This window comes from Prionailurus viverrinus, chromosome A2 (assembly GCF_022837055.1).
Source record: "Prionailurus viverrinus isolate Anna chromosome A2, UM_Priviv_1.0, whole genome shotgun sequence".
In the NCBI taxonomy this organism is placed as follows: Eukaryota; Metazoa; Chordata; class Mammalia; order Carnivora; family Felidae; genus Prionailurus; species Prionailurus viverrinus.
In genome coordinates, this window is record NC_062562.1 from 65,245 (window position 1) to 92,865 (window position 27,621).

At 59.3% G+C, this 27,621-nt stretch overlaps 1 protein-coding gene across 1 annotated transcript; it reads right to left on the bottom strand.

The window, feature by feature from the left end:
• Positions 1–10,261: 10,261 nt before the first annotated feature.
• On the bottom strand, positions 10,262–19,848 carry ABHD17A (abhydrolase domain containing 17A, depalmitoylase). The gene is made up of 5 exons (XM_047842914.1): positions 19,706–19,848; positions 15,662–16,198; positions 14,276–14,470; positions 10,876–11,055; positions 10,262–10,777 (listed from the first exon to the last, which is right to left on the bottom strand). The coding sequence occupies exons 2-5, from the start codon at positions 15,991–15,993 to the stop codon at positions 10,552–10,554; spliced, it is 933 nt and encodes a 310-aa protein (XP_047698870.1). The 5' UTR covers positions 15,994–16,198; positions 19,706–19,848; the 3' UTR covers positions 10,262–10,551.
• Between the last annotated feature and the right edge of the window lie 7,773 nt (positions 19,849–27,621).

A 27,621-nucleotide genomic window follows, 5' to 3' on the forward strand; every position in this document is an offset into this window, starting at 1 on the left:
CGCCGCCGCCGCCGCCCGCGCTCGGCCCGCCCCGCCCCGCCTGACGCGCCCTGACGCACCGGAGCCCGCGGGGGCGGCCGCGGCCCGCCCCGCCCGGAGGACGCCCCCTCGGGGCGCGCGGCCACGCCCCCCGCCCGGCGCGCCCTCCACCGCCCTGCCAGCGGCGCGCGGCCGCCGGGGGCGGGGTCCGGGCCGAAGGAGCCGCCCCCGGCGCGCCCACTCCGGCCCTGGAGCGCGCCCCCGCCTGCTTCTCCAAGCGCGCCCTCCCCACGCGGGCCCCCAGCCAGAGACCCCGCCTCCGTAACCCGCGGCGCGCGCCCCCGGGCCCTTCTCGGAGTACCCCCTCCCCACGCCGGCAAGCTCCGCCCTCCCCCGTAATGATCCTCCCTCCCGGGAGCGCTCCGCCCCGTCCCGGCACGTCCCTCCTTCCCTCCCCGGACGGCCCCACCCCCTCCCGGCGCAGCCCTCCCTCCCTTCCCGGCGCGCGCCCCGCCCCCTCGCGGGCGCGCCCACCCCACGCCAGGGCGCGCGGCCGGCGGGAGCCCGCCCCTTCCCCGGACGCTTCCACCCCGGCCCCGGGCGCGCCCCCGTTCTCGATGGGGGAGGGCTTCGCTCCCCACGTGGCCGGGTGGGGGTGCGGAAGCGGCCAGCCCCGCCCCCCGGCCACGTGCGCGACCCTTCCCCCCCCTCTTCTCTCCCCCGACCTGGGCCCTGCCGGACCGCGCTCCCCTTCGTTCCTTCGCCCCCTTCTGCGGGAATCCCTCTCGCCTTTCCCGGAGCCCCGCGGCTGGACAAGGGAGGAGTGGGGCGCCCCGCCCAGTGAACCTGCATTCGTCTCTCTTCCTGCGCCCCGCTCACGGGTGGGGAAGGCCGGTGTCCGCTGGAGGAGGAGCGGGGTCGGGGCATCGGGAAGAGGAGACGGGTGGGGTTGCAAAGGGCCGGGCTCGGGACCCCTCGGCGAGGCAGAGCATTCTGGCCCGGCGGTACACAAGGGCTGGGAACATCGTTCCCCGACGCTGGCCAGGGATCCTTGGGACTCGGAGGGGAAAAGTGGGGCCTGTGGAAGCCCTGAGGACGTCCAGGCCAGGGAGTTCGACAGCGGCTAGGACGCAGATGGCCGGGGTCAGCCTAGCCAGCAGTCTGAGGCTGGGGGGGGGGGGGGGGGGAGGGTCACGCGGAAGTGGGACAAGGTGGCCCCCTCCCTGGTGACGATAGCACCGCCCCTTCCTAAGCTGGCTGTGAGGGCCTTGCAATGGCCAGGGTGGGCTCCTGGGAACAGAGCTGCTTGCCCGCGTGTGGACAGAGGCTGGAACCCTGGCCCCATCCTCGACTGTCTTCCCTCGGCCCCTCCCTGAGCCCCCCACCCTGCACGTGGCCGTACTGAGGAGGGCGGGAGAGGGACACACGGCAGACTGAAGGCCGCAGAGATGAACAGCCCCTTTGACAGGCCGTGGACCATCCAGGTGGGCACTGGGAGCCCTCGTTCCTGCCGGCCTGGGGCCCCTGGGCCTCTAAAGGTCTAGGAGGTGAACCACCTGGGCGGGTTCCCCAGTCTCCCACCAACTCAGCAGCCCTCAGGGGCCTTAGACATCCCCTCCACACACACCCCTAGGTGCTGCCCAGTCTTTACAGAAAGGGCCCTCCAAGTTCAGACAAGGCAAGAAGCACCTTGAGGCTCCCCCACCCACAGCTTGCACCGGGCACTTAGGCAATGACCAGGACAAGAAAGAGGCCAGGAATCATTTGTTGCTTCCAGGGATGTTTATTGAGCTCAGAGCCATTCCCCCCCAGCATCTTGCCCTCAAGGGGCTCAAGGTCTAGGGCAAGGCAGCTGGGAGTCAGATCAGGGCATAGGTGGTAGGTGGGCACCGACCTACAGAGTGGAGGAAGAGGGGGGGTGGTTGGGGAAACGTGGCATCAGCAGCCCCACCTGGGGCCTGGAGCAGGTGTGGGTCGAGGCCACACTCAGGGCAGAGGCAGGCACCTTCGTGCAGAGGATGTGAGCAAAGCGGTCAGGGCTGCGTCCTGGTTGTTCCCCACAGGGTGGCCCCACAAGTCGTCACTCCTGGCGGTAATCGGGATCTCAGACCTCATCTGCGGGCTGTGCCGGCCGCTCTGTGGGCAGGAGTCCCTGCGTGGGAGCCCGTGCGGCACCCGCGGGACCTGTGCTCAGTTGTCACCCGCACAGCTCGACCATCCCCGCCCCACTCTGACCCCACGCGCACCTCTGCCTCATTTTGTCACTGTTCTCACTACGACCCTACAAGTGGCATTCCCATTTCACAGATGAGGACACCAAGGCTGGGGGAGAACAGCGAAGTGGCCTGCTATGGGCAAAGCTGAGGCAGCACAGGGTTTGGGGAAAATACAGAGGCGGCCTGAGTGCACACCTGCTGGGACACCCACGGCAGCCAGTGCATTCTTTCTTCTACCTCAGTTTCCTCACCCGTGACTGGGGCCGGTCTCTACCCTGCCCTGATGGTTCCCAAGGGGTCAGGAGGGCTCTCACCCGGCTGCAAGACCCAAGCAGGGCAGGGGGCAGTCACTAGCTGTGGAAGGGAGGGACTCCTGGGGGCACAGGTGAGCGGAGAGTTCCAAAAAGTGGGGGCATCCCTGCTGCGGATGCCCCAGACCGTGTGCCCACGAGGAAGGTGCCCCAGATAGGTCAGGGTCAGAATCAAAGCTCCAGTGTGCGAATGTGTGTATACACGTGCTGGAATGACCTTAGCTTTTTTTTTTTTTAAGTGAAGACTTTCTTTTTAATAGTTTTGTTTTTGTTTTTGTTTTTTTATGTTTAAATATTTTGAGAGAGGGAGAGGGTGACAATCCCAAGCAGGTTCTGTGCTGTCAGCGCAGAGCCTGGCTTGGGGCTCAAACCCACAAACCGTGAGATCATGACCTGAGCCACAATCAAGAGTCAGATGCTTGGCTGACTGAGCCACCCAGGCACCCATTGAAATAGTTTTAATCATACTTTATGCAATTCAACTTTTTTGGGAACCCGTGTGTATGTATTATTTGTTCTCTTTAAATGTCAGCAGGTACCTAAACAGTGCAATTACAGGCCATGTGTCCTTTCTTTTTTATGGTTTTCTATATGAAAATTTCTTTTCTAAACACATCCCTCCCACTGAAGTGTAGGATGTACTCCGGGACTCGATTCCAGAGAACAGAGCAGGGAAGGGGAGGGCAGTAACCTGACTGTGGGGAGGCCTGGTAGACCCCACCTTAGCCAGGTGGTCAAGATCAAGGTCAAACTCAGGATGATGTCCGGGGAGCATCAAGGACTCTTGATGGGAGGTGACAAAAAGGACACCTCGACGCTTCGTTCTTCCCCCAAACCCATAACCCTCATGTAGCCTCAGACAGGCCCAGGTCAGGGGACATCTTAGAAAACCCCTGACTAGTCCCCAACACTGTCAAGGTCATGAAACACAAGAAACATGAAGGAGTGTCCTATTTTAAGAGACTAAGGAGACAAAATGGGTAAACAGCATGAGGGATGCTGGAACAGAATAGGACGTTAGTGAAACAACTGGAATACAGTTTGGAGTGTGGTTAACGCTAACGCACGTGAACTTCTTGGTTCCGACAAGATGTTAACATGAGGGGCACCAGGTGAGACGTAGATGGGACTCACTGCTGTCTTTTCTGTAGAGCCCAAAGTATTCCGAGATGAAGGGTTTTTAAATGTTTATTTCAGAGAGAGAGCGAGAGCAAGATGGGGAGGGGCAGAGAGAGAAAATGCCAAGAAGGCTCCATGCCGTCAGGGCAGAGCCATCCACGGGGCTCAACCTCAGGAACCGTGAGATCCTGACCTGAGCCCAAATCAAGAGTTGAACGCTCAACCGACAGAGCCACCCAGGCACCCCTGAAATTTAAAAAAAAATTTTTTTAACATTTATTCATCTTTGAGAAACAGAGCATGAGCGGGGAAAGGGCAGAGAGAGGGAGACACAGAATCCAAAGCAGGCTGCAGGCTCCGCGCTGTCAGCCCAGAGCCAGACGCCGGGCTCGAACTCACGAACCGCGAGATCATGACCCGAGCCGAACTCGGATGCTCAACCGACTGAGCCACCCAGGTGCCCCTGAAAAAAATTTTTTTTTCAACTTTTTTTTTTTTTTTTTAATTTTTATTTTTAGGACAGAGAGAGACAGAGCATGAACGGGGGAGGGGCAGAGAGAGAGGGAGACACAGAATCGGAAACAGGCTCCAGGCCCTGAGCCATCAGCCCAGAGCCCGATGCGGGGCTTGAACTCACGGACCGCGAGATCGTGACCTGGCTGAAGTCGGACGCTTAACCGACTGCGCCACCCAGGCGCCCCTGAAATTTTTTTTTTAAGTAATGTCTACACCCAACATGGGGCTCGAACTCACAACCCTGAGATCAAGAAGTTGCAGGCTGCACTGGCTGAGTCAGCCAGATGCCCCCAAGATGAAAATTTTATTTAAAAAAAAAAATTATTAATTTTTATTTATTTTTAAGAGAGAGAAACAGAGACAGAGCACAAGCAGGGGAGGGGCAGAGAGAGAGGGAGACACAGAATCCAAAGCAGGCTGCAGGCTCCAAGCTGTCAGCACAGAGCCAGACGCAGGGCTTGAACCTACGAACTGTGAGGTCACAACCTGAGCGGAAGTCGGACACTCAACCGACTGAGCCCCCCAGGCTGAAAGATGAAAACTTACAAGCAAACAGGGTACAGGGTCCTAAGGTATCGGGAGTTTGCCACGGAGGCACCACGGAGTTTTTACACCCCCCTGCTTCGTCTTGTCAAAACTAAATGTACTCCTTGACCCACCGGTTCCACTCCTAAAAAGGTACCCCCCAAAAACTCACACGGAACCAGGCAGGTCTGCATATTGTTGCATCGTTTGCAATGGGAAAAAAGAAGGCACGAGCCCAAACGTGGGTTCCTAAGTTCTGGAGACCGTGGCTGTGGGAGGACAGGCTGCAGAGCGACAGGACAGCCCTTCCCTAAGGCCCTCTCCTCCTCTCACCCCGGGGCTGGGCGGTGGCCACGGAGGGTACCCCGGCTCAGCACCCCTGAGCCACAGCAGCCAGGCCCGACGGGCACGCGCTATGGACACACCCGTGGCTCTGGTGTGTGTTCTGCCCGGTGCCACGCACTGGGGTGTGACAGCACAGAGCCTGCTGTCCGGCAGGGGCATGTGTGTGTCCAGAGACTGAGCACCACAGAAGCCCAGGGCCTAAGCCCAGCTGGGATCCCCGAGACTTCTCCTCCTGGGCCATGTCCCTTGTAAGTGGGGACGGTGGGGACAGCCACCCCGGTGGCCCAGAGTTGGCTTGAGACAGGAGTGCTGAGTGTAAGGGAAGGGGATCCTGACGCTGGGTTGGCACCCCCAGCCACGGGGCCCCCCCAGCTCCCAGGTGGGTCCCGCACCCCGACGGGTAACCCGCCCCGCAGGAGCGCCCAGGCCTGGGATCAGGGTGCTCAGTAGGGGCACCACCAGAGGCCCCGTCTCCGGTCCGGGCCCTGCTGGGCAAGTGCTCCTCCAGCAGCCGGCCACTGTCTGGAGGGAACGGGGTGCTCTGCCGGAATCCTGCCCCCCCCCCCCCCCCCCCCCCCCCCAGTTCACGCGGAGATGGGCGGAGACAGAAAGCAGCCAGGGTTCCACCATCTCCCTCGCGATGACGCGGGGAAGCAGGGTCGCCAGGGGCAAGGAGAGGTTGGACGGACCGGCCCTCGGGTCCTGGGGACCCCGCACGAAGTCCGGTCTGGGCTCCACGGCCGGGGCGAGCGGCACCCACACTGCCCCAGAGCCGCCCCTCGAAAGGGGCCCGCGCCCGGCGAGGCAGCTGTGTCTGTCACCCCCCACGCAGGCTGTGGGCCCCGGGGTCTCCGGGCCCCGGGGCGAGCCCAGGCCATGCGACCCAGGGGCCCGCGTCTGAGGTGTCCCGGGTCAGGTGTCTCGGGGGGGACCAAAGGTGCCGGTGAGCCGCGGGGCGCCCTGCCGGGCAGCAGGGGAAGGCTGCCGCCGGGTGTGCACACATGTGTTCTGGAAAATCCACAAAATGGAGAACCGAAAGTTGGCCCTTCTCCCAGGCAGCCTGGCCCATGGGCCATACCAAGCAGAAAGGAAGGGGGGGCGCATCCTGGAATGTACCACAGGCTTCCCCCCATCACCGCTCCGGCATGGCCCAACCCCTCCCCAACTCCCCCACCCCCCCCACCCCCAGTCTAGGGGCTGAGGGTGAGCCTTCCCAGGGCTCCACATGGAAAGAGGAGACAGCGGGCCCGGGGGCCACAGAGGCCTGCCTTAGTTTATCCCTTCCGAGCAATGGGCAGGACCAGGGGAGAAAAGCAGGGTGAGCACTCCCCAAGGGCCGGTGCTATTCAAGTCAGACTGAGAACAGCCACCTGCGTCGACCCAGGTCACCACGGTGCCCTGTGCATGGCCGGGGGGGGGGGGCAAACACTGAAGCTTTCAGAGTCCTTTCTATGAGACTGTCACGTGGAACTAGCATTGCGCGCGATATATCCAAGTCCAGGTTGAGAGTCCTCCCTGGACTTTAACGAGCGGAGGCGGGGTCTTGGGACCCTCGATAAAGAAGGCAGTGGAGTTCGGAGAACTGCGACAGCAGAGTCTGGGGACAGACCACTCACACTCGTGCGATAAAGCGATAAAGGCAACACTTCCCCCACTCATGCCCTGTCTCTCTCTCTCTCTGTGTCAAAAATAAATAAACATGAAAAAAAAAAACTTTAAAAAAAGGCAACACTTCAGTAGGGGCGGGAGTGGCCTCTGCCAGAAATGGACTTGGGGTGAATGATTGGGGCGGGGGGGAGGGGACACGTTGCTGGTTCCCACCGCACTCCTTCCCAGAAGCACTTTCCAAAATTACACCAAAAATTTAAATCTATATTTAAAAAAGAAGCCATTACATTTCGAGAAAAATACATCTAATGTTTCATCATCTTGGAGTAGAGAAAATATTTCTGAGCATGACACAAAATGAAGGAGCCATAAATGAAAAAAAACTAGTAATAATGACTTCAAATGCTTGGCCAAATGACTATGAATTTTTTAGAAATCAAAGGAAAAAAAAAAAAGAAATCAAAGGAAAAAACACAGTCCGAGTCAAAAACAAATTACAGATTGAGGGGGGGAAAAAACTTTAAACAGGAAATAGGCTAATTTCCTTCATATGTAAAGTGCTCTTAGAAAACAATAACACCACCAACGCAATGGAAAAATGGTTGAAGAATATAAAATACACATGGCTTTTAAACATATACATGTTGGGGCGCCTCGGTGGCTCAGTCGGTTTAAGCATCTGGCTTCGGCTCAGGTCATGATCTCATGGTTTGGGGGTTTGAGCCCCACGTCGGGCTTTGTGCTCACAGCTCAGACCCTGGACCCTGCTTCAGATTCTGTGTCTCCCACTCTCTCTGCCTCTCCCCTGCTTGTTCTCTCTCTCAAAAATAAACACACTATGGGGCGCCTGGGTGGCGCAGTCGGTTAAGCGTCCGACTTCAGCCAGGTCACGATCTCGCGCTCCGTGAGTTCGAGCCCCGCGTCGGGCTCTGGGCTGATGGCTCAGAGCCTGGAGCCTGTTTCCGTTTCTGTGTCTCCCTCTCTCTCTGCCCCTCCCCCGTTCATGCTCTGTCTCTCTCTGTCCCAAAAATAAATAAACGTTGAAAAAAAAAAAAAAATTTAAAAATAAACACTAAAAAAATTAAAAATAAATAAATATATACATGTTTATATGTACAGACTTTCCAGTTTTGAAATGACTATATTAGAGGTAGAAATACCATAAAAATAAATCTGACAAAACCATTGAGATGTTTGATTGTACTTCTAGGAAACCCAAACAAAGCTACGATGAAATACTACTTTGGGGCGCCTGGGTGGGTGTCAGTTAAGTGTCCGACTTCAGCTCAGGTCATATCTCACAGTCCGTGGGTTCCAGCCCCAGGTCGGGCTCTGTGCTGACAGCTCAGGGCCTGAAACCTGCTTCGGATCCTGTGTCTCCCTCTCTCCTCTGCCCCTCCCCCACTCACATTCTGTCTTGCTCTATCAAAAAAAAATAAATAAATGTAAAAAAATAAAAATAAAAAAATACTATTTTACGCCTACCAGATCTGCAAAATCAAGCATCAGGTGCAGGACCCTAGGCCCCTCCTTTGGTGGTGGGAGGCAATTTGGTATGACCTGTTGAGAGATCACACAGGCATTTAGAGACCTACGAAAAGCCCTTTGACCTAGCACTCCTGCACTAAAGAATTTAGCCTACAAAAACATTCCTACTTGGGTACAAAGACTTTTGTATAAGGATAATCGGTCTAGCATTGCTTATTACAAAAAGCCTAGAAAGAACCTAAATTTCTACCCAATTATAGGACTAACACAATATGGTGCTTCAATGCAAACAAACGACCTAGATCTCTACGTCAGAACACAAACAGTGCTCTCCAAGCTATGCTGAGTAACAGGATCCCATGTACAGTGGGCAGAGTTTTGTATAAATACACTGGATGTACAAACATAGATTTTCTGTGTTAACATATAAGAAACTGCCCCAGGAAAGGGGAGCCAGGTCTTGGAGGTCAGGGGCCGGAAGGATGCCAAGTTTTCACCCAACACTGTTACAAACTCCAAATTTTTTACTCTGTGTATCTGAAAACATTTTTGTTCCAATTCTAAGCAAATTGCTTTCAACTTGATGCATTTGTGGATCCCGGACTCTCAGGGAGTTTGCATTCTGATGGGATCAAAAGACAACATGCTCTGTGACAAGTGCAGCACCTCGGGGTGGGGGTGGGGGTGGGGGAAGCACGAGGGGACGGATGCACTTTGGGGAAGAAATACTGTAGCAAGAAACATTAGCCATGCTGGGGTCATCCGCACGAAGCCGGGACGCAGTGAGGGCATATCAGTCACAAAGACCAACCCGAGCAAAGGCCCTGTGGTGGGAAGGGCGGAGGAGAGCTGGGCCCCGAGACTACTCCAGCGAGTACACATCTCACGTCCAGTTTTGCTTGTAGGCGTCCCTTCTTATCACAAATGACACTAGACTCCCAGCAAGAGGGCCGGGCCTGGGCTCCACCGGCAGGGTGGGCCCCGAGAGTAGCCTGAAGGGGGTGGGGGGGACCCCTCGCGCCGTCGGCGGCCGGTCACCCCGCCACGGTGGCAGCAGCCTGCGCGCTCTGAGCACCCCGAGCCCCGAGTCCCACAGGCGCGCGGCCCCGCTCGGCGTCCATTCCGCTGGCCCCGGACACGCCCGCTCCGCGCGTGGGGAAGACGAGGCCCGCAGGAGGACGCGGGAGCCGGGCGGGCTGCCGGGGTCCGAGCCGCCGCCACTTACCACCGACGCCGCCACCTCCTCCGGGATCCGGCCGCCGCCGCCGCCGCCGCCGCCGCCGAGCGCGCGAAAGCCGCCTCTTCCGTTTCCGCCCTAGCCACACCCCTCTCGGCGTCGCCCCGCCCCTGGACCGAAGTACCTCCCCCCCCCCCCCCCCCCCTTAAAGGGGCCGCGAAACCCACGAAGCCCCGGACTAAGGCAATGTGGAAGCAGCTCTGGGTCCTGGCCTCGCCACCGCCTGGTGCCGCAACACACGCTGAGCTGCCAGGAATGACAGGCCTTCCCGCTCTAGGGTGGCGCAGAGGGCACTCCAGGAGCTGGTGGTGAGTGGGCCTCTAGCTGAGGTCCAGGGAGACCCTGGCTCAGCCCTGCATTCAATGACACCCCAGGAGGACATAGCTCGGATGGCCCCAGCCCTAGCCCCGTTTCCTGGAGAGCCCCTACTGGGGCTCTCTGTGGGGGTCCGGGAACGGGGAATGGGGGGGGGGGGTTATAGGGGACACCTAGGATGGGCGGGACAATTAGGGCAGCCCTGAGGTTGCACTGTATCTCCCAGACCTCAACATCCTCTTCTACTACATGGGAACGGGTGACCTTACCGGGGCCCCAGAACAGGCTGACCTCACACCCACTGTTGCCACCCCTGGTATGCTGGGAGCCCACCACCCTCCCAGGAGGCGCACCGGAGAAGGCAGGCACGGGTCCCGGGTTCAAATGCTGCCTTACCCCTCCATCACCACCCAAGCAACCAGGAGCCTCAAGGGGTGCCTCGGCTGGGCCTCAAAGCCCAACCCCTCTTCCACAGTGGCAGTGGCTTGACCTCTGCATTTGTGCCGAAATGTCCTGGAAGTTTAGGGGCGAAGCCCAGCTCCCTCTTCCAACTCGCTGGGCCCTGGGAGAGCGCGCACGAACCACGGAAGGGAGAGGAATCCTAAAATTTTAAATCTTTAATTTGTGTTCACGTTTTTCCTTCTTTTTGCTTCCAAAAGGAAAGGAGAGCGTAGCTCCGCGCCTGTACATCGTCCACGGCCCCTGGGCTGGGGCAGGTCCCGGCCCCCTAACCCTCCAGCTGCCTCGGAGGACCGGGGTGCCCGAGGGTTCACATGCAGCCCCTGGGCCGGGGCGGGGGCAAGGTCCAGGCGCCGCCTTATTGCTGAAGTCCCGGTGCGGCTCCCGGCTAGGCTAGGCGGCTCCCGGCTAGGCTAGGCGGCTCCCGGCTAGGCTAGGCGCGCTGGCTGGGCAGCTCCTGGGAGATGAAGCGGCGCAGGCGCTCCAAGTACTGGCTGTAGAGCTCGATGTCGTTGTGCCCGGCGCCCTCCACCCACAGCGGCTCCACGGCCTTGGGGCAGCGCTCATAGAGCGCCAGCCCGTGGGAGAAGTCGATTACTTCGTCCTCCGTGCCATGGATGATGAGCACCGGTGACGTGATCTTGGACACCTTCTCGATGCTGTAGGGCAGGGCGCGTCAAGTCTGGGAGCAGCGCCCGCCCCGCCGAAGCCCCGCCCCCGGGCTCCCGCCCCGCCCCCCCACCCTCCCCGCTCTCACTTGGGGAACGCATCGAAGCAGTAGGTCTTCTTGGTGTCGGGGAAGGCAACGCGCATGCCTGAGGTGAGCGGCGAGTGCAGCACCACTGCAGCGCACTCGTAGCGAGAGGCCAGGTCCACGGTGGGCACCGTGCCGATGCTCTGCCCGTACAGGACGATGCTGTCCGGGCTGATGCCGTACCTGGCAGTGGGGCAGGGTCAGCCGCGGCCAGCAGCAGCCTGGGCGAGTGAGCTGCATGCGCGCGCACACCCCCACCCCCCCACCACCTGCCCTCCTGGGGCAGTCCCCCCTCCAACCTTCCTGCACAGCCTCCAAGCAGTAGGGTTGGGCCCAGTGACAAGCCCCCTACCCCCACCCCTGTCCCCATTAATGAACAAGTCTGCTCAGTAGGAAAGTAGGGCCTGGGTAGGTGTACAGACAGGTGGCCCTAACCCTGCCTCACCAACAGTACCAATTTGGACCACACATGCCGAGTGCCCTTGGTGAGGGCCCCAAGGCCACGCCTGGGCTCCTGGGGGCAGGGCAGGCCCTGAGGCCGCTCCTGCTCTCCACCCTCCAACACCTACCCCCCCACAAACACACTTGCCCAGGGACACACCCAGTTCCCAGTAGCACATAGGGAACAGGTCCCTCCTGGCATTCCTCGCCCATCCCTTAGCCACGGGAAATCATGGCAGTCGTGTCCCCTGACTTATCGGCCCGTTTGCAGCCCCTTGGTTGCAGCCCCTTGGTGTCGGCACGTCCACCTTATCACAACACCGGCAGAGCAAGAAGAGTGTCTCCTGCAGGCTGGTGGGCACCACCTCCTTCTCGGGGCACCTTCCCTACAGCGTGGCCGGGTCCCGAGCCTCCTCAGCACCAGCTCCCACGTCCAGGCCCCAGCCTCTTCCCCCACCCTGCCACCACCCCCAAGAGTCTCACCCTCCACCCCCAGCACAGCTGATCCAGCCCCAAGACAACTCCACAGCCTGCAAATGCCCGTTCCCATCTGCCTGGGGACCCACTAGCCACCCTCCCCAGGCACGAGGCCTCCACAGACCTGGACCCCGACATACCAAGGGGACACCCCTCTGGTACATCTCACCTGTGCAGCCCACCCAGGCAGCAAGAGTCCACCTCCCTGTCCACCCAGGGGCCATCCACACCTGTCTCTGTCCCGGCGGCCTTCCAGGTTAACAATCGCCTGGCCCTGAGCTTCAGGAATGCCACGTGGCCTTCTGCCTGCCACCCCGCCGCTCCTCCTCAGCCTGCTCCCCGGACACGGAAGCTACCACTGCACTGAGCACCAGCCGGTCCAGCCCTAACACTCGGACACACGAGAGGCAGACGGAGAAGCAAATCTTCCCCAGGCCTCCCCAGCCCCTGGTCACCAGTGGGGCCCAAGCTTCCTGCCCTCCTACTGATTCTCTCTTTGCGGGATCAGGTCTCTGGAGGACAGTGCTGGCCGCAGGACAGATGGGCTGGATGGACAGAGCTCAGATCCCTCACACCACAGTGCAGTGTGGTTCTGCCAGCCACCAGCAGCCAGCAGGAGCAGCACAAGGGATTGAGGACCAACACCGCCAGCAGGAGCAGCACAAGGGACTGAGGACCAGCACCACCAGCAGAAGCAGCACAAGGGACTGAGGACCAGCACCAGCAGCAGGAGCAGCACAAGGGACTGAGGACCAGTACCGCCAGCAGGAGCAGCACAAGGGACTGAGGACCAGCACCACCAGCAGGAGCAGCACAAGGGACTGAGGACCAACACCGCCAGCAGGAGCAGCACAAGGGACTGAGGACCAGCACCAGCAGCAGGAGCAGCACAAGGGACTGAGGACCAGCACCACCAGCAGGAGCAGCACAAGGGACTGAGGACCAGTACCGCCAGCAGGAGCAGCACAAGGGACTGAGGACCAGCACCACCAGCAGGAGCAGCACAAGGGACTGAGGACCAACACCGCCAGCAGGAGCAGCACAAGGGACTGAGGACCAGCACCAGCAGCAGGAGCAGCACAAGGGACTGAGGACCAGCACCAGCAGCAGGAGCAGCACAAGGGACTTAGGACCAACACCACCAGCAGGAACAGCACAAGGGACCGAGGACCAGCACCACCAGCAGGAGCAGCACAAGGGACTGAGGACCAACACCGCCAGCAGGAGCAGCACAAGGGACTGAGGACCAGCACCAGCAGCAGGAACAGCACAAGGGACCGAGGACCAGCACCAGCAGCAGGAGCAGCACAAGGGACTGAGGACCAACACCGCCAGCAGGAGCAGCACAAGGGACCGAGGACCAGCACCAGCAGCAGGAGCAGCACAAGGGACTGAGGACCAGCACCGGCAGCAGGAGCAGCACAAGGGACTGAGGACCAGCACCGCCAGCAGGAGCAGCACAAGGGACTGAGGAAGCCGAGGACAGCACGTACCTGCACCACGCTGCCCACGCTTGGTCCCCAGTGCCAGGGCTGTGCCAGGGGACCCCACTCCTGGGGCCTGCAGCAGGAACTGCCTGGTGCATCACTTGGGCAACCAGGGTCCCCACCTCCCCAGGCCAAGCTGACTTTGGTCCCTGCAGGAATGGGGGGGGGGGAGGGGGAGTGGCAGGTCGGGTAGGCAGGGCTGAGATGGGGCAGCCCCAAGAAGGCAGCGGACAGGGCCCCGTGTCTGGGAGGGCCAGAGTCAGGGTGGCCTCCTTCCAGAGGAATCTCTGGGCTCAGAGACCAAGCAAATGAGCTTCAGTGAGAGAGGAAGGGGGCTGTCTGGGATCTAAATAAACAGGATTGGGGGGGGGGGGTCCAGGGAAGGGGGCTTGGCCGAGGCCCTGGTGGCCCTCAGTCAAGCACAGAGGTATGTGCCTCTGCTTGCTAGCCTCCCACCGGCCCCCGGATGCTGTGCCGGACACCAAACTGCCTGACAGAACCTTCTGGAACTCTTCAGAACCCTCTAGGCCCAGAGGAGCCCTGCCCCGAGGAGGAGGCCATCGTCAGTGGCCATGCATGCCTCACGGGTCAGCCCTGAGAACCATGACAGAGCAGCCCTACGCCTCCCTGAACCCCAAATGCTCCCTGGCCCCAGGACTCTGAGTATTTTCTCAGAGCCCACACAGCCCACCTCCTGGGCCCAGGTCCTCTATCCACCCCGTGCAGGCAGAGCCCCCACTCCCCTAGGTACAGCCCATCTATACCCCTGCCGGACAAGGGGTTCCCGGGAGGGGAGGGCAGATCTGAAGACTGCCCGCCCCACCTCCCCGCACACCAGCATGCCTGTCGCCTCACCAAGGGGACACACGTCAGACCTCACCCTGCTGCCCAGTGTGGCCGCTGATGGCCCTCTCCTGAGGACCACCCCCCAGGGCCTCCCCAGGGAGGCCGGCCTGAGGCCCTGAGTGCTCACCCGCTACGCCCAACACACAGCTCACCTGGTGCGCAGCGCCTGCCAGGCGGCGTCGATGTCGGCGTACAGGTTCTTCTCGGAGGGCTTGCCCGAGCTCACCCCGTAGCCCGAGTAGTCGTAGGAGAAGATGTTGCAGTTGATGCGCGAGCCCAGGCCGATGTAGAAGCTGCTCATCTGGCCCAGGTCCACCGCGTTGCCGTGCGAGAAGAGAACCGTGTACCTGGGGGGTCGGGGCGGGGCGGGGGGGGAGGTCAGAGGGCAAGGGAGGCTCCCAGCCGCCCCGTGGACGAGAGCACTAATGCGGGAGAGAGGCCGCCTCTGCCACAAAGTGGCCTGGCTCCTCTGGCCATGAGGGCTTCCCCTCCGTGAAAGGGGACTGCTGGCCATGGCCTCAGCACAGGGTGGACCCACAGCTCAGCAAGTCAGCGACTGCTGCACCTCTATTGCCTGGGGACAGCAGCTCTCTCCTCTGGAATCACTCCTTTTAGAGGGACTCTGACAGCCCAAGGATGGCAGGCACGTGTGCCCGCTGCCTGGAACCTTCCAGAGAATGAGACAGCGGCCGCTCCTCTCGACAGCTGGCCCCCACCCTTGCCCCCACAAACGAACGAACCAGATCAATCCCTGTTCACACCATCTCTTCCCCTCCTACAGAACATGACCCCAAAACTCATTTCCGCCCTGCAGTGCTGCTGGCCATCAGGACCTGCCCCAGGTCACCCCGACAGGCTGGATCCTGGCCAACGCACTCCTACAGTCTTCTTCCTCCAGCACCCCTGGGCCCCAGCCTAGCTAAAAGGTAAAAGCTTGCCCTTTGAGCTCAGATCTGGACTCAGACCCCGCCCGGTCTAAAGGCAGAGACACCTGAAGGGCCCCACCTCTTTCCCGCTGTCATACTCAAGGAAGAGCCATGCCTCCGGGCTTCAAGGACACTAAACGAGGAGGCAGAGTTGGCCTGAGCCACCTGCCAGGCCTCAAGTGCCCTGGCCCTGAAGCAGATGCCAAGTCCTCACTGAGCACCAAGCACCCAGGAGCCCTTCCCTGGGCAGGTGAGCACGGAGACCCTGAAGCAGGCGGCTCCTTGTCAGGCAGGTGCGACAAGGCCACCCAGGACCCCCCCCCCCCACACCAGCCCCAGGGTACTCCTCCGTGACGGGGCTGTAAGGGCCCAGGCAGTCCCACGTGGCCCTGCTCTTGGTGGATACCATTTGCCACCCCTTTGGCAACAAGAATCCCCAGGGCACCTGCGCCGCCTGACGGGCTTTCGCCCCGGCTCCGGCCCGCGGGGAACGGCCTCCGGCAGGACACCAGGGGCCCGAGGACGGGACACATTCTGCTTCTGCACCGGGAACCTCTCGGGCCTCCCTCCGGGCACTGTCCGGACCCCGTGCCGTCCTCCCGTGACGCTCACCTGGCGCCGGGCGCACAGCGCACGTACATGCAGGAGACGCGGTTGCCCCGGCTGCTCTTGGTCAGGAAGACCTCGATGGTGTCCAGCTCGCGCTGGCTGTACTGGAAATCAGCACGCTCCATCAGGTGGAGCTTCCAGCGCCCCGGGCTGCCGGCGGAGGCCCGCAGGGTCCCCGAGGGGGCGGCCCCAGCTCCACCGGGCCCCGGCTCGGGCTCGGGCACCAGCGAGTAGGTAGGCTCCGGCGGCAGGAAGGCGAGCTTGGCAGCAATGCGGCCGGGGCAGGGCGGGCAGCAGAAAAGGCAGCAGAGCTCGCTCACTGACAGGCCGTTCATGGCGGGCGCCGGGCCCCAGGGCGGGCCTCGCTTGGCAGAGGAGGGGTGGGGGTGCTCTGAGACGTGGGCAGGGCGGAGGGCAGCCCCCAGCCACTGCCCCAGACGAGAGCCCCCTTAGGAGGCTGCAGCCCAGCCCCATCGTGGTCCAAGCCGAGCCCTCGGGAGCCTTGCAGCCTTGCGTCTCCACGTCCTGCAGAGGGAAACCCTGGGGGGGGGGGGGGGAGGAAGCGAGAAACGGGGTTCCCTCGGGGTTCCGCTGGGACATGGTGACCCGATCTTGTCTGTACCGAGCCTCTCGGCCTTCCCCGCAGCCCAGTCCACCCTCTCCCACTCAAACTGGTCCACTCTCGGCCCCATGGGCCTGGGGGCCCAGCTGGTCATCCACAGGGACCACGTACCCCCCATATGCCCTTTGTGGGACCCAAAGCTAACCGGACCACCACCTGCTGCACCCTTTCCCAGCATGCAGTCACCAACTCTTGCCAGGTAAGCCCCCCCAGTCGGCCCAGCCTCGGCCAGCAGGCTGTACTGGGCAATGAGACCCCTGGCTCACACCAGCTCTCCCCCACACAGCCCCTGCTCTGGGCGCAGAGAGACCCCGGTGCTCTCCCTACGCCTCTGTTCACACAGCCGGCCCAGACTCCCCCACCCCCCCAGCCCATCTCCAGGCCATCCTTCAAGGATTCATCTGCCACCAACCCCAGGTGACACACCGCAGCCAAGGCAAGGACAGACTGCCAACTGAAGGGACTCGGACCCAAGAGCATGCTCACAGGGGCCGGGCCTCGAGGGGCAGGACTGCAACGTCCAGAGACAGTGGAGCCCAGGCAGAGGAAATACAAGAAACAAAGGCTCTGGTAACAAAAGCAGGATACATCTAGAGGCTGGGAAGGCCTACTGAGCTCAGACAATGGCTGGGCCCTGTGCTGGGGCCAGGCTGCGGGGGAGGGGGGCACTGGAGCCCGAATGGCTTCCTTCTCCAGCTCAACGGAGGGCTCTGTGACCTTGGGCAAGGCTCCTTCCTTCCCTGGGCCTCAGTTTCCTCACCTACTGGGGAAGACAACACTGCCTCCCACGGGGACTTAGCGAGAAGTAGGTGGTGGACGGGGGGGCGTGGCTCAGAGGCGGCACAGTAAGTCACAGACTACAGCCAAATCACTAACAGTCCCACGGGGAGTTGCCAACAGAGACTAAGAAATACAAAGCCTTGAGAAAATAACCATTTACTAGGCTTTTCCTTACAGACTGGAACGCTCACAACTCACTTTCAGCAGCACAGCACCTTGGCACACGCAGTTTTGGGGCCGTGGCATTTGAAAACCACCGGGCCGGGGACACACAGATTCAGAGCGGACCAGAGCAGGCTGAGGCCCAGAGACACACGTGCTCCCTCTGGGCCTGTGATCTGGTGCCAAGGTCAGGAGAGAGCCACAGCCACAGCCTGAGTTTGCCCAGAGTCTGGGCACACAGGAGGGAGTGGGAGGGCCCAGGTGGGGATACCAGGAGGGGACACCAGGCAGCTTCCAGGGTCCCTGAACTCGCAGGCGGGACGCACACTTTACGTGCAAGCATCCTTTGGAGGAGAGTCTATCGTACCTGTTCCCAGGTAAGAGTTTGTCCCCAGGACACCTGCCAACTCCTGGGGACACTTTGGGTTGTGACAAGTGGGGAAGGGTGTTCCCATTCCTGAGTGGGTGGGGGCCAGAGATGCTGATGGATGCTCTCCAGAGCACAGGATGTCCTCCCCCATTACCCCAAGGGAGTTATCCGTCCCCAAGTGTCAACCGGTCAACCAAGCCCAGGCGGCTTCAATGTCTTCTCAGATCCAGGGCCAAACAGCAACACTGCCCTGGTGCTGGGGAAGCTTAGAGGGTCTGGAGTTGGGGCAGCACAGCAAAGACTGCTTTTGAGAGAAGGCCTGGCTGAGAGTCCGTGGGCAGGCAGGAGCCCCCCGCAACCCGGGAAATGAAGGGGCACACCAAGGTGGAGAAGCCCCACTGCCCAAGCCAGAGACACAGCATGGCATCCTTCGCTCCCCCTCTGCCGGGGCCTGATGGGTCTCCATCCAACCAACGCCCGGTCCACGCAGCCACCACCTTGCACCTGGACGGCTGTGCGGTCCTGTTCATTGCCCGCCCGCACTCTCCCCCAGCAGCCACAGAATCCCTCTCCCGGCACAAACCTGAGATAAGAAAGCACACCTTTTCTCTGGACGCCCTCTGGCCTCCTGCCACTTCCAGGTGGAAACTGAAGCCTTGCCACAGCCTGCCAGGGCCCACCTCTGCGGCCTCACTCCCCTTCGATCTCCCCAGACAAGCCAGAGCCCAGGCAGTTGCCCAGCCAGGGACCCCCTCCCCCGATCTCCACTGGCCAGCCCTTGCCCCCTGTCCTGCCCACCCTTCAGATCAACCTTCTAGCGCCCCTGGAGAGGCCTTCCAAACCATGGGGAGATGCCACAAGCTCTCCTGGTTCCAGTCTGTCCCCACAGCACCTGCCACAGCTTGTATTTACCTGTCTGACCACCCCCGACAGCAATCAAAGAGAAACCCCACGAGGGCAGGACAGCTATCTGTTCTTATCCAGTGAACCCTGGCTGAACAAGAGAGCAAGTGACAAGAGGTAAAGAGAAAAGAGGGAAGCTACAGTCTGCCGGCTTTGACAGGGAAGGAGGACAGTCTTTTCTTAGGCCATGAACCCCTGGGGCCTCCCGTGCGACATTTATGAGTGTCCCTAGGCATGCCCTGGGAGCGGGGCAATTCGGTCCACGAGCGCGGACTGGGCACTCTGCCGCCAGGCCCCGTAAGGGCTGCTGGTGTTCTGAGCACCAACGAGGAAACAAACAACCGCGATACTCGAGGATGACCTAAATACGCTCGGCCTGGCGGCACCTCACCCAGCCAGTCAGGGTGGGAAAGCTGCCTGGAGTAAGGTGCAGTCTGAGAGGTGCACAGAAAGTGACCGAGTGGCAAGGAACAGCGCACTGCAAAACCCCAGAAGTGACGGCGAGTTCCAGGAACTGCAGATCTCCCTGTCGAGCGGACGCTGGGAGGAAGAGGTGAGCAGAGGGGTCCCAGAGGGAGCCAGGGCTGGGTCAGGCTGGGTCAGGCCGCGCCCGTGAGCCCTGCTGCAGAGTTTGGACTTCATCCTGGAGGAAACGGGGAGCCCTGGAGTCCTGGGCGGAGCATGGACGGGCACCACGGGTTAGGGGCTGCGGTACGTCCCCAGGCTGCAACCTGGAGATCAAACTGGAGCGAAGACCGGGAAGCCTACCCCGGTGTCCCAGGCGGCCAGAGGACGCCCGCGAAGGGGTACAGGCGTCCGGGAGACGTTTAGGAAGGAGGACTCCGCTAAGGGATGCTGCGGCGGGCCCGGGTGTCGGGCTGGGGCGGGAAACTAGGTAGAGTCCGCGACTCGGACGGCCCCGGCCCGGAGGCGGGGGCCGCGTCACCAGAGGGGTGGGCGCTCACCCCACATCCGAGACCTCAAAGGACCGGGGGACAGGGCTCTGCCGGGGTCGCCACGTTGGCCCGCGGTCCCGGTCCCCGGTCGGCGGGTCCTACAGCCGGCACCGCGGCCTCCCCAGCAGTGAGGGGTCTCGGGGGCGTCCCACCCGGCTGTCCCGGCCTCGCGGGCAGGCCCAGCTCCCCAAACGGCCGCGGGCGGCACCGAGGTCTCCCCCGCGCCGCCGCGCTCGCCCCTGTTCGGCACTCACCGCCGCGGCCCGCGCCCCCCGGCCCCGGGGCCGCGCTCCATGGCTCCCGGCCGCCGCCCGTGCGTCCGTCGGTCCCTCGGCACCCCGGCCCGGCCTCCTGCGCCGCCGCCGCCGCCGCACCCCCACAGGCGGAAATGAGCCTCGATCCCGCCACCGCCCCGGAAGTGACGCAAGGTACGCGCGGGGGCCGAGGGGCTGCGGACAGGCGCTGGCGCTGCAGGCGTCGGGGGACCGGGGGGCGGGCTTGGAGGCGGGGGCGAGCGTGGAGTAGGCGGGGCCTAGTTATGGTTGGTGGATGTGGGCTTGGGGGCGGGCCTGGCTCGCTGGTGGGGCGGGGCATGGTGGGGTGGGCGGGTTCGGCTGCCGTAGGCGGGCGTGGCAGGGCGCGCGGGGCGGAGTTAAGGGTTGCAGCCCAGGTTTTCCGCAGAGACACGGCCATTCATTCGTTCTTTCACTCATTCCGGGGCCAGGAGTAGAGTGAGGCGAGTGAGGCACTCGCTTCGGAACGAAATTTACAGAGGCGCCAGAAAACTCTGTAATCAAGATAAAAATAGTAATGGACTATCAAAAAATAAAATTTTACTAGAGCCAGGGCCCTGACAGGGTGAGGACGGCGAGGCAAGGTCATGCTAGTGCAGGGTCTGGTCCTACCTTTTTAAAAATCTTAATATTTTGTCCATCGTGGATTATTTTGCATTCGTTTCAGCTTTTTATTTTTTTATTTTTATACTGTTTTAAGTGTATTTATTTATTTTGAAAGAGAGAGAGAGTGAGCACAAGCAGGGGAGGGACACACAGAGAGAGAGAGAATCCCAAGCAGGCTCTGCACTGTCAGCACGGAGCCCGACTAGGGGCCTGAACCCACGAACCGTGAGATCGTGACCCGAGCCCAAGTCGTTCGCTCAACCGACTGAGCCACCCAGGTGCCCCTAGTTTCAGCTTTTAAAATATTGGATTAAAATACTATGTGGGTGGCAGTCAGTTAAGCATCTGACTTCAGTTCAGGTCATGATCTCACGGTTTGTGGGTTCTTTGAGCCCCGTGTCAGGCTCAGTGCTGACAGCTCAGAGCCTGGAACCTGCTTCGGATTCTGTGTCTCCCTCCCTCCCTGCCCTTCCCCGCTCACACTCTCTCCCTTTCTGTCCAAAAATAAATAAATGTTTAAAATTTTTTTAAAAATACTATGAACCTTGGGGTGCCTGGCTGCCTCAGTGAGCGGGGTATTTGACTCTCAATCTCAGGGTCTTGAGTTCAAGCCCCACGTTGCGCATCAAGCCTACTCTAAAGAAAGAAATGCACAAGCTTTGAGTCTTCTTAGCTGAGCTTTTTCTTTGTGTCCCTTAAACTTTGTGCCTTCAGGGAGTGCTTCCTGCCCCGGCCCTAGTCCAGTCTCAGCTCCCGCTGCAGGGAGGGAGCAGAACATTAAACAAGGAAGGAACAGAAGCTGAATAAGGATGAGAGTTGGGAGCCAAATGGGGAACGTGGCGGAAGTTTACTGATGAGCCTCTGTTGAGAGGGTGATCAGGCCCAGCCTTCAGAAGAGGTGACAGGGACAGAGGCAGAGTCTGCAGAAGCCAACAGAGCCCAGCCTGGAGGCAGGATTGTGAATTAGCTGGACAGCCCTGCCCTTCCAGGCCTCCACTCTGCCCCCTCTGCCTGCATGCAGGGCTCTTCCAGCTCAAAAATGCTCCCACCGCAAGCCCCAGCTCCCTCTTCTCCCCAGGGACTCTAATCTTCAGTTTTGTTTACAGAGATAAGCCTGCAGCTCTGGGCTTCCCAGCCAGCCCTCCCCCAGGGCCCCAGATCTCCGGACAGGGGCCAGAAGAGGACCTGGGCTCGGGGGTCCAGGCTGCCCAGGGTGGCTTCCTGTGATTTCCTCTGGCCACCTTCCCCAGCTGTGTGTCAGGGGGCTGTCCAGAGGGGCCCCACAGTGCCCCTGCCCAGCTGCCTCCGTCAAGCTCAAGTTCCTCTGAACTCCAAAGGTCACAACTATGCCAGGTTCCTTGATGTCCTCGTGACTTCTCCGAGCAGGAAGAGGCTTGTCCACAGCCTCCTTCTCCAGCCCTCCTGCCTCTCCTGCCCCTCTCCCTGTGGGCTGCACCAATATGCCTCAAGGGGAATGCTGGCGGTTACCAGTGAAAAGGGGGGAGGGCCCAGGAGGTGGGGATGAGGCTCCATTCCCACCCAGATGAGATCTGCTGAGCTCGGTGAGCTTCCCCAACTGACCAGAGCAAACTCTGCAAAGACACAAGCACTGCTGTAAACCTCCCAATGTTTCAGGACAGTCACCTCCATTTTCCTCCCTTCCCAAGGGTCCTGGGTGGTCCAGACGCCAGCCCATTTTTTCCTACCCCTTCAGCCCCAGCCATGCTGGCCTTCCCAAGTTTGTTCCTGCCTCAGGGCCTTTGCACCAGCAGCACCTACTGCTTGCGGTGCCCTGTCCCCAGATAGCCCCGCGGCCAACATCTTCTCATTTCAGGCCTCAGGCCTCGCTCACACATCACCTCCTCAGAGAGCCCACCCTGACCACCCCCAGCCAGAGTCCTTACCACATGCACCGCCATCCCGTGGCCTCATTTATTTCCATCATAGAACTTACCATTTGTGATCTTTTATTTACATTTATTTATTTTAAGAGAGAAAGAGAGAGAGTCAGAGAGAGAGAATCCCAAGCAGGCTTTGTACTGTCAGCACAGAGCCCAATGTGAGGCTCAATCCCACGAACAGTGGGCTCATGACCTGAGCCGGACCCACAACTGACTGAGCCACCCAGGCACCCCGATCTCTGGTCATTCTGGGGGGTTGTTTCCTTGATTATCCCGTCTTCCCCACATGCCATGAGCTCCTTAGGGCAGCGACCCAGGCTCTCGTTCACCATGTCCCCAACTGTCCCCCATGATGTCTGACAAATGTGTGGATGCATGACACTTGGGATGAGGATAATCCGACAGCTTTTGTGAGCATCTGAGCGGTACCCAGCATAGATCTCAAGCGGTCTTGACCCTGGACTTCTCCTCTACTGACCTGAGACACAGCCTGGGTCACAGGAGTCAATGGTCTTAAAAATGCTCCCACCCTGGAGCCCTGAATTCCAACCAAGTGCCATCCAATAAGGACCGTATTAGCCCCATGTGGCTATTTAAATTTAAATGAATTGATTAAAAGTAGGGGTGCCTGGGTGGCTCAGTCGGTTGAGCCTCGGACTTCAGCTCAGGTCATGATCTCACGGTCTGTGAGTTCGAGCCCGTGTCGGGCTCTGTGCTGACAGCTCGGAGCCTGGAGCCTGCTTCTGATTCTGTGTCTCCCTCTCTCTGCCCCTTTCCCGCTCATGCTCTGTCTCTCTCTGTCTCTCAAAGATGAATAAGCGTTAAAAAAAAAAAAGTTTTAATGAATTGATTAGAAGTAAATAAAATTTGGGCTGCCTGGGTGGCTCAGTTGGTTAAGCCTCTGACTCTTGATTTTGGCTCAGGTCATGATCTTGTGGTTCCTGGGATCGAGCCCTGCATTGGGCTCTGGCAGTCTGCTTGGGATTCTCTGTCTCCCTCTCTCTCTGCCCCTCCCCTGCTCACGTGCCTGAGTGCACACACTCTCTTTCTCTGTCTCTCAAAAATAAAAAATAAACACTAAAAAAGTAAATAAAATTTAAAATTCAGTTCTTCAGTTGCAAGGACCCATTTCAAGTGTTCAAGAGCCACAGGGCAGCTGGTAGCTCCCAGATGATACAGATAGAGAATGTGTCCATCGCCCAGAAAGTTCAAGAAGCATCGACCTAGCCAGTGAGCTCCAAGAGGAAAGGTATCTGTGTCTGTTTTGTTCCTGGTTGTATTTCCAGTGCCTGAGTCAGGCTTTAACATTCAGTAAGTGCTCAATAAATGCTGATGGAAGGAGAGAAGGGAGGGTGGGAGGGGAGGAAAAGAATTCTCCTTCTCAGGATCTAAGCAAATAACACAGAAAGAGGGCGGCTAATTCTGCCCATAGCTGTCCATCCCTGCATTAGTTACAACGGTGAAGCACATAACAACATCCTCAAAACGTAGCAGGCGACAGAATAAAAAAAATCGTGGTCTACTCTTGATTTCAAAATTTAAAAAAACAGGGGGCGCCTGGGTGGCGCAGTCGGTTAAGCGTCCGACTTCAGCCAGGTCACGATCTCGAGGTCCGTGAGTTCGAGCCCCGCGTCGGGCTCTGGGCTGATGGCTTGGAGCCTGGAGCCTGTTTCCGATTCTGTGTCTCCCTCTCTCTCTGCCCCTCCCCCGTTCATGCTCTGTCTCTCTCTGTCCCAAAAATAAATAAACGTTGAAAAAAAAAATTAAAAAAAAAAAAAACTCTTAAACACGCATAGTAGCCTTCAGCCAACCCTGCACGGGTGGTCACTTCTGCCTTGGCCCAGCCGCCACCTTCTCGGGCAACCCCCAGGCTGGTCCACCGCTTGGGGACTCCCATCCCCTCCTGATGAACATGCGTGTTGTTTCTGGTGTGGCATTTCACACTCGTGGGCGGGGACCAGCCGGGAAGATCCCTGGAGGCAGAGGATTCCAGGGAGAAGGTCGAAGGTCCGGGAAATGAAGAACCCACAGGTCCCCCTCTGAGAAAAACACGCCGCCATGAGAACGGCCAGCAGTGCAGGGAGATGAGATTTCTGGTGGCCGTTTTATGTTCTTTGCACTTTGGTGTGGCTTTTGAGTTTGTTTGGGTCTTGCTTGGCAGAGGATAGGTTTGACTGTTATGATCAGGCGGAGGCTGAAATAAAATGAAATGGCTTAAAGAAGACTGGCCGTTAAAAAAATTAGAGTTGGGGGGGCGCCTGGGTGGCTCAGTCGGTTGAGCACCCGACTGCGGCTCAGGTCATGATCTCACAGCTCGCGAGTTCGAGCCCCGCGTCGGGCTCTGTGCTGACAGCTCGGAGCCTGGGGCCTGCTTCCGATTCTGTGTCTCCCTCTCCCTCTGCCCCTAACCCACTCACATTCTGTCTCTGTCTCTCTCAAAAATAAATAAACATTAAAAAAATTTTTTAAAAATTAATGTTGGGGCCCCCGGGTGGCTCAGTTGGTTAAGTGTCTGACTTCAGCTCAGGTCACGATCTCGCGGTTTGTGAGTTCAAGTCCCGTGTCAGGCTCTGCGCTGACAGCTTGCTCGGGGCCTGGAGGCTGCCCTTGGAGGCTACTTCTCTCTGCCCCTCCCCTGCTCACACTCTCTCTGTCTCTCTCAAAAATGAATAAACATTACAATTTTTTTTTAAATTAATGTTTAGACTTCTTGGCATCTGCCCAAGAGTGAGAGCAGGGACTTGAACTGGGGAACACACCTGCCACAAAAGTTAGGACGTCCTGCCACCTGCCACCACGTGGAGGGACCCGGAGGACACTGTGTGCAGTGACAGGAGCCAGACAGAGAAGGACACGTCCCGCGTGACCCCACGCACAGGGGGTCCCCAGAGGAGTCCCGTCCACAGAGACAGAAAGCGGATGGTGGGAGCCAGGGGTGGGGCAGGGGGCGGGGAGTCCGTGCTTCATGGGGACAGGGTCTCGGTCTGGGGAGATGGAAAGTTCTGGAGATGGATGGTGGGGGCGGCTGCACCACAGTGTGAGTGCACCTGATGCTGCTGAGCTGTGTGCTTGGAAAGGGTTCAGATGGTGAATTTGATGTTATGTGTATTTAACCACAATAAAGTAGATAAATACAAGTTTATGGAGCCACGAGGTGTGGGGAGAGCCCCAGATGTTCAGGGCGGCACCAGCTTCGGGGGGCTGGGACCTGTGCAGTCGCCCAGAGCCTCAGGCTCCGAAGGGTCCCACTCGTGGTTTATTGCTCTGTGGCTGCTGTCTTGAAATCCCTACTGATTTTTGAGCAAAAAAATTGCATTTTGAAATTTTCAAAATTTTCATTTTGGACTGCGATCTGCAAATTACGTGGCCGCTGCAAATTTGTGGAATGGACAGGGAAGCCCAAATTCCGGGTCTGGGGCCCTAGAAACACCCCAACTTGCAAGTCTGTCTTTACCCGACCCTGAGAGGACAGAACGAGCGAGACTCAGTCAGGAAGTGGGCTCCTGACAGGGGTGAGGAAGGAAGTGGGGGGTGACTTAAAATAGCACCACTCACCCAGCTGCCTAGGGGTGGGGTGGGGAGGGGGGGCTACACAGGAGGGGGCACCGGGAGGCCAGGGACTTCCCAGGAAGCCTCTCCCGGAAATCCAGCCCTCTCCTTCTCTCAAGTTGGCCAGACTCCTCACCCCTGCCCCACCCATGCCTCCTGTCCCTCCTGGGCCTCCTGTCCCTCCTGCCGCCCCTCCTGTCCTCTGTCCCTCCTGTCTGTCCCACTGCAGGAGTAGGGCTTGGAAGCAGAGAAGGAGGTGCTGGGAGGAGCCCCTGGGAGCTTGTATTAGTCAGGGTTCTCCAGAGAAACAGAACCACAGGACATATAAGAATATGAGAATGCAGCGGGCGCCTGGGTGGCTCAGTTGGTTAAACGTCCAACTTCAGCTCAGGTCATGGTCTCATGGCTCGTGGGTTTGAGCCGCGTCGGGCTCTGTCCTGACAGCTCAGAGTCTGGAGCCTGTTTCAGATTCTGTGTCTCCCTCTCTCTCTGCCCCTCCCCCGTTCTTGTTCACATTCTCTCTCTCTCAAAAAAAAAAAAAAAAAAAACATGAGAACGGCTCTACGGACAGGGACTTACTATGAGGAATTGGACCGTGCAGTTATGGAGGCTGGAAGTCCCATGATCTGTCATCCACAGGCTGGGGACCCGGGAGGGGCTGGTGGTGTGGGTCCCAGGCCGGGGCTCAGCCCCAGTGCCCAGGCAGAAGACACAAATTCTCCCTCCCTTCACATTCTTTCGAGTTCAGGTCCGTGACCGACTGGAGGATGCCCACTCAGGAGGGGGTGGTGCCTCTGCTCTGCTGAGGCCACCAACACGCGTCATAATCTCATCCAGAAACATCCTCGTAGACACACCTGGAAATAACATTTAGACAATGAAGATATGCCTTAGAAAGTAGCGTGCATGTATCTCACCTGCATAGCTTAGTCAAAGTACACACGCACAGGCCGAGCTAGGCAGGCAGCACGAAGGGGTGGGGTTGCCGGGGCCTGGGGAGGGTGGGCACGGGTGGGGCACAGGGCAATTTTAGGGAGTGAAACAACTCTCTGGTGCGGACGTGTCTATAACACGGGTGGGGGAGCTGGTCACACCCCCTGTCTCCTAGAGCTGGGGGGTCTGAGATCAGGGTGTCTGCCGTTTTCTCCTGAGGTCGCTCTCCTCGGTGTATGGATGCTGTCTTCTCCCAGTGTCCCCACCAGGGTCGTCCCTCTGTGTGCCTCTGTGTCCCCGTCTCCTCTTGTTATGAGAACACCGGTCACACTGGATCAGGGCCGCCCTTGTGACCTCGTTTTAATGTAATCACCTCTTTAAAGATTCCATGTTTAAACAGTCACATTCTGAGCTCTTGGCAGGTTCAAGGTATAAATGGGGGGTGGGGCGCAGTTAGGTCCATAACAGGTGCTTATCTATCCAGGAGTTGATTTGTGTGGTCAGAGAATATGCATGAATACAGCTTTAACGGAAACTGCCGAAGGGTTTTGCAAAGTGCCGGCACTCTCTGGCTCTCTTGGCTTCTCCTCAGTGAACCTCTGAGTTCACCAAACTCCAACCTGCAGGATCTTGTCCCTGCTTTGACTATGCTGAGCCAGGCTCCGCCTCAGGACCTTTGCACTGGCTGTTCCCCATGCATGGAATGCTCTCCCACAGAAAACATTGCATTGTTTGGGGCTCTGGGAAGGTGTCACCTCCATAGAGATGTCTTCCCTGACCACTTCATGTACCTTAGCCTTTCAGTCCCTGTGAAGGCCACACCTGCCTCCAGCCCTCCGCAGAATACTCACCCCAACGGCACGACCTCTCCCTTCTTTTGTCCTCCTT

Bases quoted from the DNA above. Each gene is read 5' to 3' on its own strand.
- ABHD17A (XM_047842914.1), bottom strand. From the start codon at position 15,993: ATGAACGGCCTGTCAGTGAGCGAGCTCTGCTGCCTTTTCTGCTGCCCG. The intron at 11,056-14,275 runs GTGAGCTGTGTG...CCCCACTGCCAG, and splicing joins TGGCAGGCGCTGCGCACCAG to GTACGGCATCAGCCCGGACA. The intron at 10,778-10,875 runs GTGAGAGCGGGG...CCTGCCCTACAG, and splicing joins TGCTTCGATGCGTTCCCCAA to CATCGAGAAGGTGTCCAAGA.